The 15,159-nt window shown below is 45.6% G+C and overlaps 1 protein-coding gene and 1 long non-coding RNA gene across 2 annotated transcripts in view; both read right to left on the reverse strand.

Annotated features, from left to right (window-relative positions):
- Positions 1–11,596, reverse strand: part of brsk1a (BR serine/threonine kinase 1a) — a gene marked incomplete at both ends in the record, with an annotated part of 14,888 nt that extends 3,292 nt beyond the window's left edge. Inside the window, 16 exons of the mRNA XM_084475724.1 lie at positions 1,041–1,164; positions 1,515–1,563; positions 1,806–2,445; positions 5,160–5,220; positions 5,509–5,662; positions 6,060–6,157; positions 7,036–7,200; positions 7,416–7,447; positions 8,003–8,149; positions 8,318–8,386; positions 8,562–8,595; positions 9,155–9,271; positions 9,658–9,798; positions 9,897–9,982; positions 11,047–11,141; positions 11,512–11,596. Coding sequence (XP_084331850.1) covers positions 1,041–1,164; positions 1,515–1,563; positions 1,806–2,445; positions 5,160–5,220; positions 5,509–5,662; positions 6,060–6,157; positions 7,036–7,200; positions 7,416–7,447; positions 8,003–8,149; positions 8,318–8,386; positions 8,562–8,595; positions 9,155–9,271; positions 9,658–9,798; positions 9,897–9,982; positions 11,047–11,141; positions 11,512–11,596 — 2,097 coding nt within the window. The remainder of the gene's footprint in view (positions 1–1,040; positions 1,165–1,514; positions 1,564–1,805; positions 2,446–5,159; positions 5,221–5,508; positions 5,663–6,059; positions 6,158–7,035; positions 7,201–7,415; positions 7,448–8,002; positions 8,150–8,317; positions 8,387–8,561; positions 8,596–9,154; positions 9,272–9,657; positions 9,799–9,896; positions 9,983–11,046; positions 11,142–11,511) is intronic.
- A 1,713-nt stretch (positions 11,597–13,309) lies between these two features.
- On the reverse strand, positions 13,310–15,037 carry LOC311355347. The gene is made up of 3 exons (XR_014637422.1): positions 14,897–15,037; positions 13,714–13,844; positions 13,310–13,593 (listed from the first exon to the last, which is right to left on the reverse strand). It is a non-coding gene; the product is annotated as an uncharacterized lncRNA (long non-coding RNA).
- Positions 15,038–15,159: the final 122 nt, after the last annotated feature.

A 15,159-nucleotide genomic window follows, 5' to 3' on the forward strand; every position in this document is an offset into this window, starting at 1 on the left:
AGGGGGAAGGTTAGGAGAGAGACGCAGACAGAGTGAGACATAGGGGGAAGGTGAGGAGTGAGAGACGGAGACAGAGTGAGACATAGGGGGGAAGGTGAGGAGTGAGAGATGGAGACAGAGTGAGACATAGGGGGGAAGGTGAAGAGTGAGAGATGGAGACAGAGTGAGACATAGGGGGAAGGTGAGGAGTGAGAGACAGAGACAGAGTGAGACATAGGGGGAAGGTGAGGAGTGAGAGACAGAGACAGAGACAGAGTGAGACATAGGGGGAAGGTGAGGAGTGTTGGGGGAGAGGAAGGGAGAGGGGGCAACATAGTGTGAAGACGAGTAGGGGGATAGAGAGAGAGAGGCAGAGAAATAGGGTGGAGGCGAGGAGGGAGAGAGAGAGGGAGAGAGACAGAGACATAGGGTGAAGGCGAGGATTTGGAGAGAGCGAGAGAGGGAGATAGGGTGAAGGCGAGGAGGGGGAGAAAGAGAGACATAGGGCAGAGGCGATGAGTGGGAGAGAGAGTGAGAGAGAGACATAGGGGGAAGGAGAGGAAGGGGAGAGAGAGAGAGACATAGGGTGAAGGTGAGGAGGGGGAGAGAGAGAGAGTGAGTTGTCTGGTGAAGAGAGTGCGGCAGAATGCTCCGTGAAGAGGGTGGAGTTTAGTGAAGGTGCAGAACTCGATGGACGTTTCCAGTGCTTGTTTTCCATGATGCATTAGAAGGTAGATCACATTCAGGTAACTTAAGGTTAGGTTTTTAACTAGACTAGTTCTGGTTAGGTTATCTGGGGTCCCTGTCCTAGGTTTACTGGTCCTACTGGTATTCCTGGTACAGTCTAATGGTTCCACTTTCAGAAAGGAAAAATACACAGAAGAAGGTTTAACTTACAGACCAGAAGGGTTAACTTACAGACATGAAGGTGTAACTTACAGACAGGAAGGTTAAACGTACAGACAGGAAGGTCTAACCTACAGATAGGAAGGTCTAACTTAGACATGAAGGTGTAACTTACAGACAGGAAGGCCTAATTTAGACAGGAAGATGTAACTTACAGACAGGAAGGCGTGAACGATGTCAGCCTTGACGGAGCTCAGTGGTTTGTCTCTGATCACCACAAACATCTGCTCCTCTTTCTCCAGACTGATAAAGTTCCCGAACCATGAGCGCTTAGCCAGTCTAAACACACACACGACACACATACCAGTCATACACATACATAGTACATTTACATCCAGTGTGTGTGTGTGTGTGTGTGTGTGTTTTGTATGTGTTTGTATGCATGTGTGTGTGCGTGCGTGTGTGTGTGTGTGTGTGTGTGTGTGTGTGTGTGTGTGTGTGTGTGTGTGTGTATGTGTGTGTGTGTGTGTGTGTGTGTGTGTGTGTGTGTGTGTGTGTGTGTGTGTGCATCTGTGTGTGTGTGTGTGTGTGTGTGTGTGTGTGTGTGTGTGTGTGCGTGTGCAAGTGCGTGTGCATGTGCGTGTGCGTGTGCGTGTGTGTGTGCGTGTTTGTGTGTGTGTGTTTCTTACTCTGGGCTGGACTCTGGTGTCAGACTGGACATATCCTCTGATGTTGGAACTAAAAAATGTGAGTTTATATGTTAGACAGCAATATATATATATATATACAAATATATTATTCATAATGTTTTATAAACAATAAAGATATTCAGCATCACAATCATAGTTTATATACTGTTTGTATATAAATATACAAACATCATAGTACAAAGAAGGAACCCGCCCCCAACCACACTGAGAGCCAATCAGAAAGCCCATCTCCCCCTTCCCCCCCAGCTGCCGGCCAATCAGGCGCCTCACCCTGCATCTTGCGGCGGTGGAAGCGCGGCGAGCCCAGCAGGTTGTTCTTGAAGGAGTTGAGGCGTGTCCTCCAGTGGGCGGAGCTACTGGCAGCCAGGCCGCCGCCCCCCCCGGGGCTGCTGGGCGGGGTCAGGGACAGCGAGCCCACGCCCCCGCCCCCTTCTGCCCGCGAGGAGGAGGAGGAGGAGGAGGAGGAGGGGGGGTTGGAGGAGGAGGGGTGGTGGGGGTGAGGGTGGTGCTGGGGCGTTCCCAGGGGGGTGGGGAGGGGGGAGCCCTGGGGGGTTACCTGCGAGGGGGGGGCAGAGGGGGGACACAGGCCCTTAGTCACCGACTTGAGGATGGAGGAAGAGGAGGGGAAGAAAAAGAACCGGGGGAGGGGGGAGAGCAGGGGCGAGGGTGAGGGGGTGGAGGGGGAGTGCAGGGGGAGGGACTTGATGGGGTGCAGCCTGCTGCAGGGGGTCTTGGTCGGGAGGGTGCGGGTTTTGGGACTGTGGGGGGGGTGGAGATGGCGTTCGTGAGGCCTGGGCGGGCGAGGCGGAGTGCCACTTCCTGGTTTGGACTCCTTTGTGACAGGATTGGCCGAGATGGAGCTGGAAGTGACGTCTGATTGGCTGAAAGTGAAGATGGGGCTCTGGTAGGACTGGGGGTGGGCGGGGGGGTGGTGGGGGTGGAGGGGGTGCAGGATGGAGAAACAAAGGGTGGAGATGAGTGGATGGAGCATGAGCATGAAATCAAGTGAGAAAAGAGGTGACATGGCATGCCACTGTCATGCAGGGTGCGATTTGTTGGGGGGGGGTGGGAGGGATCATCCCCCCCATTGCATTAAAGATTAATGTTCAACTGTTTGAAATGGAGGCTAATAGGGCCTACCATTAACTTAAAAAAAGAATTAGGCCTGTTGATTGCCTATTTTGTCATAATTAAAAATAACTAAAAACATCCCCCCCCTCTGTTTTTTTGACAAATCACACCCTGCTGTCATCTTACTATGTCATGTTACTAAGTTATGTTACTCTGCCATGTTATTCTGCCATGTTGCTTTGCCATGTTGCTTTGCTAAGTAAAACCTAGTAAAAACTTAAAACTGTAAAGGCACCATGCATGAATTGCGTAGGTTACACTATCATGTTACCCTGGCAGGTTATTTGTCATGTTACACTGCCATGTTACTGTCATATTCCTGTCATGTTACTCTGTTGGGACTATTCACAACACACTACTACATTTCATAGTACATACTACACACTGTATATGACATACTACGTAGCACATAGTAGAGGAGAGAGAGTATGAGAGAGAGACATTGGAGATGGGTGAGAGATTGGAGATGGGTGTGCTGTGAGATGGCTTGGATGCTAACGTATGTAGCGTTAGCTCAGGGTGTGAGACCCGTATCTTTAGCGTTAGCGCAGGGTGTGCGTTGTGGGGAATACCTTTAGAAAACAACTTCAACAACAAACAACAAGCATATCTTCAAACCAAATGACCATCATGGAAATCATGTTAAAGATCTGACCCTTAACCTGGCCTTAACCTGATGAGGTACTAGTTAACCTGAACTTAACCTTGCTTCCACCTGGTGAGATACTAGTTAACCTGAGCTTACCCTGGCCTCCACCTGGTGAGATTCTAGTTAACCTGAGCTTAACCTGGCCTTTACCCGATGGGATACCAGTCAACCTGAGCTTAACCTGGCCTTAAAGTCCGTGTTGCAGGGTTAATTTTTTTTTTTTTTGTGCAATTTGCTTGTTGGTAATAAACATTTAAACGGTTATCCATTGTATTTAATGTTGTTGGGTATCACAAAACAGAATTTAATACGAAAAAGAAGGTACGATTTTAGCGGTTTGCAATTGATTCTCATTTCCCTCACAATGCATTGCATGACGTCACGTTGGGGAGACGACAGACTGAAGCCCCATTGAGACCCTTGAGAGTAGAGACTAGTAAGAGTGTTCAGCAGATTATACAGATAAATACATAAATACATAGATATATAGATAGCCTAGATAGATAGATAGCCTATTCAAGTATTTATTATTGCCAAACGACACAAATCATCAGGAATTCATTTTGGTGATTCGGTTCACACAGGACAGTAGGCTACAAGACCACACCGAACAAGGGAGACAACAAGTCTGACTGGACATACACCAGACATCACATTAAAACTAGACACATGCGTTGATAGATGGATATAGATAAATATGTTATGTTATATATAAATATTTTTTGCCAAGCGGAGCCAGCCAGTCCCGTGCACGTATGCAAATTAGCCATGTGGGCCAAACAGAAGAAGGACGTAATGTTAAGAAGTCATGTGTGTGTTGTCATGTAGGCTATAGACTGATTGTCTTGGCTTGCATCGATGAAATATTGTAATGTTATAGGCCTACTGCATATTGAGGTATTAAGCAACAATCGGGAGATGGGACCAAACAAATATTGACGGGTATTTCGCACACTGGGTAAAAGCTTAAAAAACACTAGGCAAAGATGTTGTTACTGGAGCTAGCAGGCTACCATCAAAACGTGGGATAACTAATCGGAAATGTGTTTACAACGTCGGGGGGGAAGATTTAATTAGGGATTATCTGGGGGGGAATTTCACAGGTGGGACTGGCAAGTTAGCCCATAGCTAGCATTATGCCTTCTATTTCTAGATCTTCTGACTACCGGTAAGTACCGGTACGTATCTGAACTAACAACATAATCACTGTCACTAGATATAAAGAAAACGTTGACTTTCACTCGGTGCTATTCACTGACAGTAAAAAAAAGTGTTGTTATTGTATGCACTGCTGTTCATAGACTAGCTCCAGCGCTCGTTGCTGCGTTGCTAAAGGATAGCAACTCTTCACCCATTCTCCTCTGACCAGTTCTCGGCAATTCCTCATTCGCCCTCTCACGTCTGACAGGTTCGAAATTATACGGTTGTGGGCCATCATACATGTCATTTATGGTTCTTGCCACCTCCTCCTCATCCCAGACGCCCTAGTTCTAGTACTAGGCTGAGGCTACCTTCACCACGTCTCCCCAACGTGACGTCATCGCCGAGTTACGGAAGAAAACACCCGTTACTACCATGACGACAAAAACTGGACTTTAACGCTATTTTGGAGACATTTTATTAATAATATACTTATTTTGAGTGCTTTATGTACCCATTAATCGAAACTTCCGGTTAACCTGCAACATGGGCTTTAACTTGATGGGATTCTAGTCAGGTCAGTCTAGGTAGATAATAGTTGACCTTAACCTGGCCTTAACCTGACCTAAGTCTGTCCTCTAAGTGACCTTACCTGAGGGCTGAGAGACAAACTAACATGACCTTTGACCTCAGCGTGACCTTACCCGGGGGCTGCTGAGGGGGCTGGACGACAGGCCGGTCGACGCTCCGCTGACAGAACGAGATCTGGACAGAAGGTCAGAGGTCAACAAGTCAGAAATAAACCACCGTGTGTGGGTGTACATCATAGCACTTTTTTCAACCTGTGGCGAGCGTACTACTGATGGTACGCGAGGGTGCTGCAGGTGGTACGCGGGAATTGATCATAAAGTCAAAACCTCTGAGTGTGTACCTCTGGCTGTGTCCGGCAGTGTCCAATCCCCTGCGAGGCAGGGTGGGAGACCCCTGGTATGTATGTGTATATTTGTATGTGTATGTTAGTGTGTATATTTGTGTGTATGTTAGAGTGTGTACCTCTGGCTGTGTGCAGCGGTGTCCAGGCCCCTGCGAGGCGGGGTGGGAGACCCCTGCTCGGTGACGCTCAGCACCTCCAGACTCTTCCTCTCCGGACGACATCGCCCGTGACGACTCAGCAGGGGGGAGTCCACCCTCTTCCTGGGAGGGTCTGCTGGGTAACACACACTGTACCATATATCTATATCTATGTACTGTATATCTCTATATATATTTATATAGAGATATACAGTACACAACTATATACATTATCCAACAATATACCAAACACATAACACACAGACATTTATTAAACATACAGATACGCCTTCCCCTATAGAAGAGAGAGAGAGAGAGAGAGAGAGAGAGAGAGAGAGGAGAAAGCCAAAGAGAGAGAGAGAGATAGAGAGAGAGATAGTGAAAGAGAGAGAGAGCGAGAGAGAGACAGAAGAGAGAGACAGAAAGAGAGAGAGAGAGAGAGAGCGAAAGAGAGACAGAGAGGGAGAGCGAAAGAGAGAGCGAGAGAGAGAAGCGGGCGTCCAGAGTTTCTCTGCTGCCACCTGCTGACGGACCCGCGTCATTGCGCAGTGGCAGGTCCTCATCTTCGTAGCTCGGGTACCGCTCCTTCCTGTCCAGCAACAGGAAGTAGATCATCTTCTCCTGGTTCTCCCTGAGGGGGGTGGAGGAGAGAGAGATTACATGATGTTATATTGAGAACCCTACTGACAATGTTTACACTCTCTTATCCGTCTTAGGTCAGATTCTACAGTGTATTATCCATGTTGAAGAGAGAACCCTTACTCTAGACTCTTACACTAGAGGTTTGATTCTCTGACAGACCCGAGAATGGCCTGGTAGGTATTTCCCCTCCATTTCCTCAGGCCCATTTCTTGGTCAGAGATATTATGTATTTTCTAATTTTAATAAAAGTAATGTTATGTTATAATACATCTTATCATGTGCACGCAACCTGTATCGTCTCCTTCCCAGGTCCCAGCGTGTTGGATTCTGGCAGATTTCTCTCTATTCCACAAAGTCTGATTGTTAATTCCTTGTGTAAATTATCTTTTTTTCACCAGTCAATCAAAGGTTACGATTTTGAATGTAAGTGTATTGTTTTCCCCACAGTGTCTTTGCGAGTCCTTCTTGAGAGGAAGTAGGCTGTTCAGTAAAATCTCACACTTAATTCTAAACAGATTTTTCATGAACAGCCAAATTCCGAAAAAGAAATGACTCAGAAAGAACTGGCACCCACTCCTAAATGGTGGGGCTTGTTCTTTTGGGCTAGATCTAAGCTCTACCTAGACTAGAGAGGTCTCTGGTGAGCTGGACCAATCAGAAGAGACCTACTCTGGACTGGTTAGGTCTTGAGTGAGCTGGACCAATAAGAAGAGACAGACTCTGGACTGGTTAGGTCTCTGGTAACTTGACCAATCAGAGGACACCTACTCTAGACTGATGAGGTCTCTGGTAACGTGACCAATCAGAGGACACAGACTCTAGACTGGTGAGGTCCCTGGCGAGCTTGACCAATCAGAGGACACCTACTCTAGACTGGTGAGGTCCCTGGTGAGCTGCTCCCGGTCTCTGAAGCAGCCCAGAGAGTGCATGCTGTCCAGGACGTCCGGGTCCAGATCACACCGCTCCGGGACCCGGCCCACACACAGCCTGCGGGGTGGGGGCTGTTCCGGGCAAGGCTCGTTGCGACCCCCACTGAAATACACACACATTATAACGCACGCATTATATACCACACACACATATTATATACACACACACATTACTCACACATTACAGAATTAATTATTCACGCACTCACACATATATTCACCACATAAATACAGATTACACATCACCACGTAAACACAGATTACAGTACATATATATGTGTGTTTGTGTGTGTGCGTGTGTGTGTGGGGAGGACTCACATGTACCAGGCGTGTTTCTGGATGACCTCTAGCTGGAAGGGTCAGGGGTCAGGGATAGGACAGATGAAAAGTTATTAAGGATACATTTTCAGGTTCTCCCTCTATTTTAGATCTCCTGGAAAATCAACTGTGGTTCACCATTTAAATGAGTTGCAACAGGTCTTTCAATGAAAATCGCTTCCTATAACCGCACATATTTTCACATCCCATAAACTTGGTGCTTGTCATTTGAGTGAGCATCTTAGATTAAGTGATACTCAACATCATTAATAGCCGAGCAATTGGCGAATTTCAGCTAAGTATGTGGCTTGGTCCTGAGTGACCAATGCTACTCAAACGCAAATCTTTAGTTTAATTAACAATTGTTCACCTCAGGCTCTGTGAATACTGGGGAATAGCCACGATGGGCTATTCCCCACTATTCGCTTTGCCTTCAGCGAATAATTGTTAACTAAACTAAAGATTTGCGTCCCGGAAATGTGCCCCTCCAACAAAACAACTGGCCCCAGTCCGCCCCCCCCCCCCATGAAAATTGGTCTAGAACCGCCACAAATAAAATGTTCTGAAGGGGGTCAGGGTTGGAGTACCGTGAGTCTCTTGTCGGGATCCACCTCGATCATCCCCTTCAGCAGCCCCTGGCAGTCCGGGGGGATGAAGTGAGGAACGTGGAAGACCCCGCTCTTCACCTTCTCCAGCAGCTGGCGAAGGTTGTCATGGTCAAACGGTAGGGCACCCTGGAGAGAGAGAGAGAGAGAGAGAGAGAGAGAGAGAGAGAGAGAGAGAGAGAGAGAGAGAGAGAGAGAGAGAGTCTGGATTATAGTCATAGGAGAAGCTAAGTTGAACCGGTGAGACATTAATCAGTCCTGGACTGAGAGAAAGAAGAGGAGACCGAAAGGACTTACCACCAGCAGAGCGAAGAGAATCACGCCACAGCTCCACACATCTGCTCTCCGACCGTCATACTTCTCCCCCTGACACACAGGCAGGGGGACAGACACACAGACAGACAGGTGGACAGACACACAGACATACATACAGACACAGAGACAGACAGGTTAACTGTTTTCAGAAGTGTTTTAATATCTTCAGAAGTAATGTCATATAAATGGAAGTGACTTCATATTTTGACACTCATTTGACACTTACCCTAATCACTTCAGGACAAGCATAATGTGGAGACCTGCAAGCCACACGCACACACACACACACGCACACACACACACACACACACACACACACACAAACACACAGGTGGGTTAAAGATGGTCATAGATCCATAGTTACAGGAGACAGGTACAGACAATGTACCTAGGTATCAGTGGGTCTGAGAGGTATAAGGAGGTTGGAGAAGGTATAATGCAGTCTGAGAGATATTGAAATGTTCTAGAAGGAGCTTGAAAATAATATGCAGTCTGAGAGGTATCAAAATGTTATAGAAGGCTTTCGAGAATTTCTAGAAGGTCTTTCGCAGCCTGAGAGCAATTAGAAGGTTCTAGAAGGTCCTAGAATGTATTATGCAGTCTGAGAGATATTCAAATGTTCTGGAAGTGTTTTAGAGAAGGTTCTAGTCGGTATGGCGCACACTGAGAGCCATCAGAAGGTTCTAGAAGATGACAGAAGGTTTCATAAGGTCTGAGAGGTATGATGCGTTTCTAAAAGGTTCTAGAACGCGTTACGCAGTCTGATAGGTATTAGAATGTTCTAGAGGGATCTAGAAGGCGTTATTATGCGGTACCCACCCACAGCTGGTCTCCAGCAGCCGGTCCCCCACCTGAAGAGAGGCCATGCCGAAGTCAGCGATGCGGATGTTATTCTTCTCATCCAGGAGCAGGTTCTCTGGTTTCAAGTCCCTGTGACTGGACACACACACACACACACACACACACACACATACACACACACACACACACACACACACACACACACACACATCACATAACATTATCATTATCACAAGACATTATCACATGACATATTTTACACACACATCATACACATACATATCGACATACAGGCCTTTACATTGAAATATTATATGCATTATATATTATACGGCCACATTATAAACAATAATCACATATTATATAAACACACCTAAATTATAAACACACATCATACAATATAAACTTGCATAATTTGTGAATAATGCTCACATTTATTTTAGACATATAGTATAGGTAGGTATAAAGTTATTACACGTATGACACAACATACATACACACACACATACACACACACTCACCAGATAGAGTGGTTGTGACAGAAGTCGAGGGCGGAGATGATCTGTCTGAAGAACCTCCTGGCTTCTTTGGGAGTCAAGCGTCCCTTCTTCACCAGGTAGTCAAACAGCTCTCCACCGGAGACATGCTCCAACACCAGGTACCTACACATCATAGTATTGATATGCACCTTCTACATTATACATTCTATACACACACACACACACACACACAGCAGGGTGTGAGAGAGGTCGATACTCACAGGTATCTGTTGTTCTCGTAGACGTCATGCAGTTTCAGCACATGAGGATGTTCTATCAGCTTCAGGATGGCTATCTCCCTCTCCACCTAGAGAAGGAATAGTACATATAGAACCCGATACGCTGAAGATATAGGATATAAACCTGATCAACTGGAGATCAAGAATATTATTAATTAAACCTGACACTGCGAAGATATAGGATATTCCTAATACACCAAACCCAAACACATTAGAGACTAAAAAGATACATTTATATAACCTGAGCATCACACTGGATATATAGATTATTATGAATATAACCTGGCACATTGAAGCTATAGAATATTAGTAATATAACTTCACCAACCAACTGGGGATATAGTATATTATTAATATAACCTGTCCAACACACTGACTATATAGTATATTATTAATATAACCTGACCAACACACTGAACAGAGTATATTAATAATAGAAGCTGACCAACAAACTGAAGATATAGTATATTAATAATAGAAGCTGACCAACAAACTGAAGATGTAGTATTAACTGAGATATAGATTTGAAAAATGTTGCCAGACCAACACACAAAGATATAGTAAATGAATACACCACACCAAACACACTGGAGATAAATAAAGAATCTGACAAACACACTGGAGACAGAATATTAGAAATATAACCCTGCCAACACACTGAAGATATAGAATATTATTGATACACCAGAAAAACATACTGGAGATGTGAAATAGCATCAATATAACCCTACACAGTTAAGATGAAGAATATTATTAATATAACTTGACAACCACACTGGAGAAAAAATATTTTAAATATAACGTGATACACTGAAGATATTGAATATTATTATATAAACTGACAAACACACTCAAGATAGAATATATTATATATTATAAATCATATTAAACACACAGGATATTAAATTTAACCTGACACATTGAAGACTATTACTCATACGACAGACCAACCACATTGGAGAAATATATTAATACACTTGTTTGAAGATTGATTATAATGCTTTGTTTTACACATTTTTGTCATACTGACAGAATTAAAAAAGAACAAGGAATGAAAGCAGGCAGGATAGATGTAGAGAATAGAGAGCAAAAAAGAGTGAGAGAAAGATACAAGCAAAGAGAGGATAACTACCTTCATCAGAACAGACTCTGACAGCTTCTCTCTGTTTACTATTTTGATGGCCACCTTCTGAGCTGTGATACAGTGGACCCCTAACTTCACCAGCCCTGAGAGAGAGAGAGAGAGAGAGAGAGAGAGAGAGAGAGAGAGAGAGAGAGAGAGAGAGAGAGAGAGAGAGAGAGAGAGAGAGAGAGAGAGAGAGAGGTAAGCAGGTTATCCTAGTGGTTATCAGATGATCCTAGTGGTTATCAGGTTATTCTCTCGGTTAGCAGGTTCTCCTAGTGATTAGCAGGGTATACCCAAACAGTTAGCAGACTATGTAGCAGATAGCAGGCTCTCATAGTTAAAATGGTATTCAGTTGTTAGCAGGGTATCCTAGCCGTTAGCAGGTTATTCTAGCAGCCAGCAGGCTATTTAACAGTCAGCAGGTTCACCTATTGGTTAGCAGGGTAGTAGGGGGTTAGTGTTGTAACTCACCAGTCTGCCCCTTGCCGAGGGTCTTCTCCAGGCGGTAGGGCCCGACATACTGGGCCGTGTGGCTCAGTGACAGCTCCTTGCTCATCCTGCTGGACAGAGGTCCCCTGCTGGGGTGGTCCTGATGCTGAGGTGGTCCTGATGCTGGGAGAGGAGCTAACTGATGCTCCTAGGATGCTACTGTGACTACTCGTATAATCAGTGCTGGACCAGGTTGACTACTTTGGGGAGGCGACAGTAAAGCATTCCTCAACTAAAGCCTGCTGCTGCCTTGCTGTCAGAATCACTGCTTTTATAACACACCGTCCCACCTACACTGGAGCTAGGCTATTATATATATATATTTATTTATTTATTTATATATATATATATATATATATATATATATATATCATATGCACAGAGTGGGTAATACAATACAATTTAATAAGATAGCTTGGATACATTAGGACACAATAATCTGATTGGTTTAAAACTATTCCAATACCTCAATATTCATCCTCAATACTGTCCAACTTGGCTTCTCTACAATATTAGCTTATTTTGCATTATTGACATCGGATATAGCATATTATGGCTGGTATAAGATTAGCTGTAAGGCTCTAGCATGGTGACTCCTACTAAAGGTAGATAGAGATATGATGTATATCTGAGCAGTGTGTCGGTGGGTCTGGCCTGCTTACTGGTGGTCCAGCATTCTGCTACCGAGCCCCCGGCCCCCTTTCCCCGCTCACTCACTCCTCTCCTCCCATGATGTCTCCTCCACTCCGAAGCCCGAACCTCTCGTCTGACAGCCGCATTATCGGAACATTTGACAGGAAAGACGCGTTCCTTGCAAAACAACCATGCCTCCAGTAGCACCCCTCCCTCCCTCCTCTCTCTCTCTCTCTCTCTCCGACCGATCACAGCATCTCCTCCTCTCCTCCGCTCCTCCTCGGCTCCTCCTCAGATGTAGAGGTGAAAGTGAGATCAGCCCGGCGGCTCGCGGCACCGGATGATCGCTATACGTTTCTAGATCACGGCTCGTGCTGAGTAACAGAGGGCCGCTATGACGGTTCTTTTGCTTTTCTTGCCGTAAATCGATATTTTCTCGCTCCTCTTCCTTCGCCTCAATCGCATCAGCATCCGGGTCCCCCGCTCCTCTCCATCCTCTCCACCCCGCCCTCGCGTGCGTCCTCCGCGGGTGCGCGTCTCCCCGCATCGCACGCACCGTGCACGGTGGCGCGTGCTGCAGACACGACGCCGACACGTCGTAGCATCACTACATGGGTCCGATACGTTATTATTGATACCATCGCTCGCCTTCGTTCTACCGGTCAGAAACGTATGACTACATTAACATTTAGCACGAGAGTTGTTCCTCCTCCATACCTGCAGGCAGATGATGGGGAACACCTGGGGACCTGCTCTCTGTCCCTTCAGCTCTGCAGTTGGCTTCATCACTGTTTTGCTTTGTTCTTTTTGTCTTTAGACTATTACAACCCCCTCTCCCCCCCTCCCCCTCCACACACACACACACACACACACACACACACACACACACACACACACACACACACACACACACACACACACACACACACACACACACACACACACAAAGAAGGCCTCTCTTAACTTGTGCTCTCACAAGTTAAATTAATGCAGCAAAAAGTAAATATTTACTGTGGAAAGCTGAGATTTTGAATAAAATACAATCCAAATGTAATATTAGTCAGTAATAGATGAAACGGTATTTATCAGATGCATAAAGTAGTACAGTAAATGTTCAGGAGTAAAAAAATTAGGGAAAACATATCGCTTTTGACACGTACAACATTCTTTATTGCTTTATGATCAAGAAGCCCTTCTGATTTAATTCCCTTTAGTCTGCTGTGATTGCTGTGTTGTTGCTATGCTGGTTGTGTTCTTGGTAGGGGGCAGTGACGGTACTGTTGAGGTATTGCAGTCACATTCAAATGGTATTGAAGAGACGTTGTCTTTCTTCAGTGTAAACTGTCAATTCCTTTTTACTGAGTTATTGGTATATAATGTAGCCGTATATAGGCCTACTGTATAGCTTCGTCTGGTAACCATGACGCTCAGCTGGAAAGAAAAAATTAAACATATTATATATACATATAATATAATATACATTATATAATACATATCTTTATGCATAAAATACGATCCATATATTATATATTTCAGATAGAGAACACTGACACGCCGATGACGTCACTGGGGACGTGTGCGGTCCGCTTCAATTGATTCATGATCCCTCTGAGAGCGTCTTCACGCACACCTGGAAGGCCTCCATCAGGTCCTCACAGTTCTGCTCTCCTTTCTCCCTGATGCTGCAGAACATGGCAACATTAGCATTCAGAGTGCTTGCGTTCAGTTCAGAGAGCTATAGCTTTCAGGGAGCTAGCATGAAGAAGAGCCTTAGCATTCAGAACGCGCCTATTCCTTATTATAATTTTAATTACGATTTGACACCAGCATGGACAAATAGTCCAGAGAACACATAGACATGCTTGGCATCCCGCTATGCAGACTAGAAAACACGTGTGTACGCCAGGCAAGGGTTTCTGCAAGTCTAAGCGTAATGTGAGTCGGATCTCAGAGGTATATCTACTTCCTTCAAGCATTCTATAACGGGAACCCCAGCTGTCGGGGTGCTGGGGGGGGAACTGAAAGACATGTAGTTGTTGGTTCCTCTCTACCCGCTTCTTCCCTGGGAAGATGGCACAGAGCCAAACCGAGAGCACTAGGAAGAGCTATAAAGAGTGAGGAAGAGACCAATGACGCTGTGTAGTCGTGAGACAGACTGCAGTGTTATCAGTCCTGTGTATCGCAAGATTTTATTGAAATTTATTGGTTTGTTACTCAGGGACAATGTACAAAAAGCATTAGTCCCAATGAGAGGAAATTAATTGTAATTGTATTAATTGATTTGCTCATTTCCATCCGCAGTGCCGGAGCAAGAAGACATAACACTATAAAGTACAGGTTATAATGCAACATATGATAAAACACAGCATATTTATAGAAGCCAACATTCAAATTCAGTATATCCTCTATGCACACACACACACACACACACAAACACACACACACACACACACACACACACACACACACACACACACACACACACACACACACACACACACACACACACACACACATCCCCCCCCACACACACACACACACATCCCCCCCACACACACACACACTCACACACCATACATACACCTACTTGTTTGCAAAGCATTGCAAACCAAGTGTACCAAGTATAAAGGTTTCACTTATGGCAATGAAGACGATTGGTTAATTAAAGTACATTTGGTCCGGCTCCAGAGCTCATCTGAGCTGGATGATGTGAGTTGGATCTGCACCTACTCACCAGCTGCGGGCGTTGTCTGCAATGAGCAGACAGGCGGCGGGAGGGCAGTGTGACTCCGGGATCGGCATCCTGACCTGGTCTCCGGATCCCCTGAATACGGCCCCCCTGCAGGAACCCTAACCCCACTGAGAGAGGGCTGGGGGTGTGACAAGGAGAGCATACACCAGAAGAGAGAGAGAGAGCGAGAGGGGGGGGGAGAGAGTGAGAGAGAGAGAGGGGGGAGAGGCATTTTTACACTCAGAGAGATAGAGAGAGAGAGGGAG

This window comes from Micromesistius poutassou (assembly GCF_964030765.1).
Source record: "Micromesistius poutassou genome assembly, chromosome: 11".
Classification (NCBI taxonomy): Eukaryota; Metazoa; Chordata; class Actinopteri; order Gadiformes; family Gadidae; genus Micromesistius; species Micromesistius poutassou.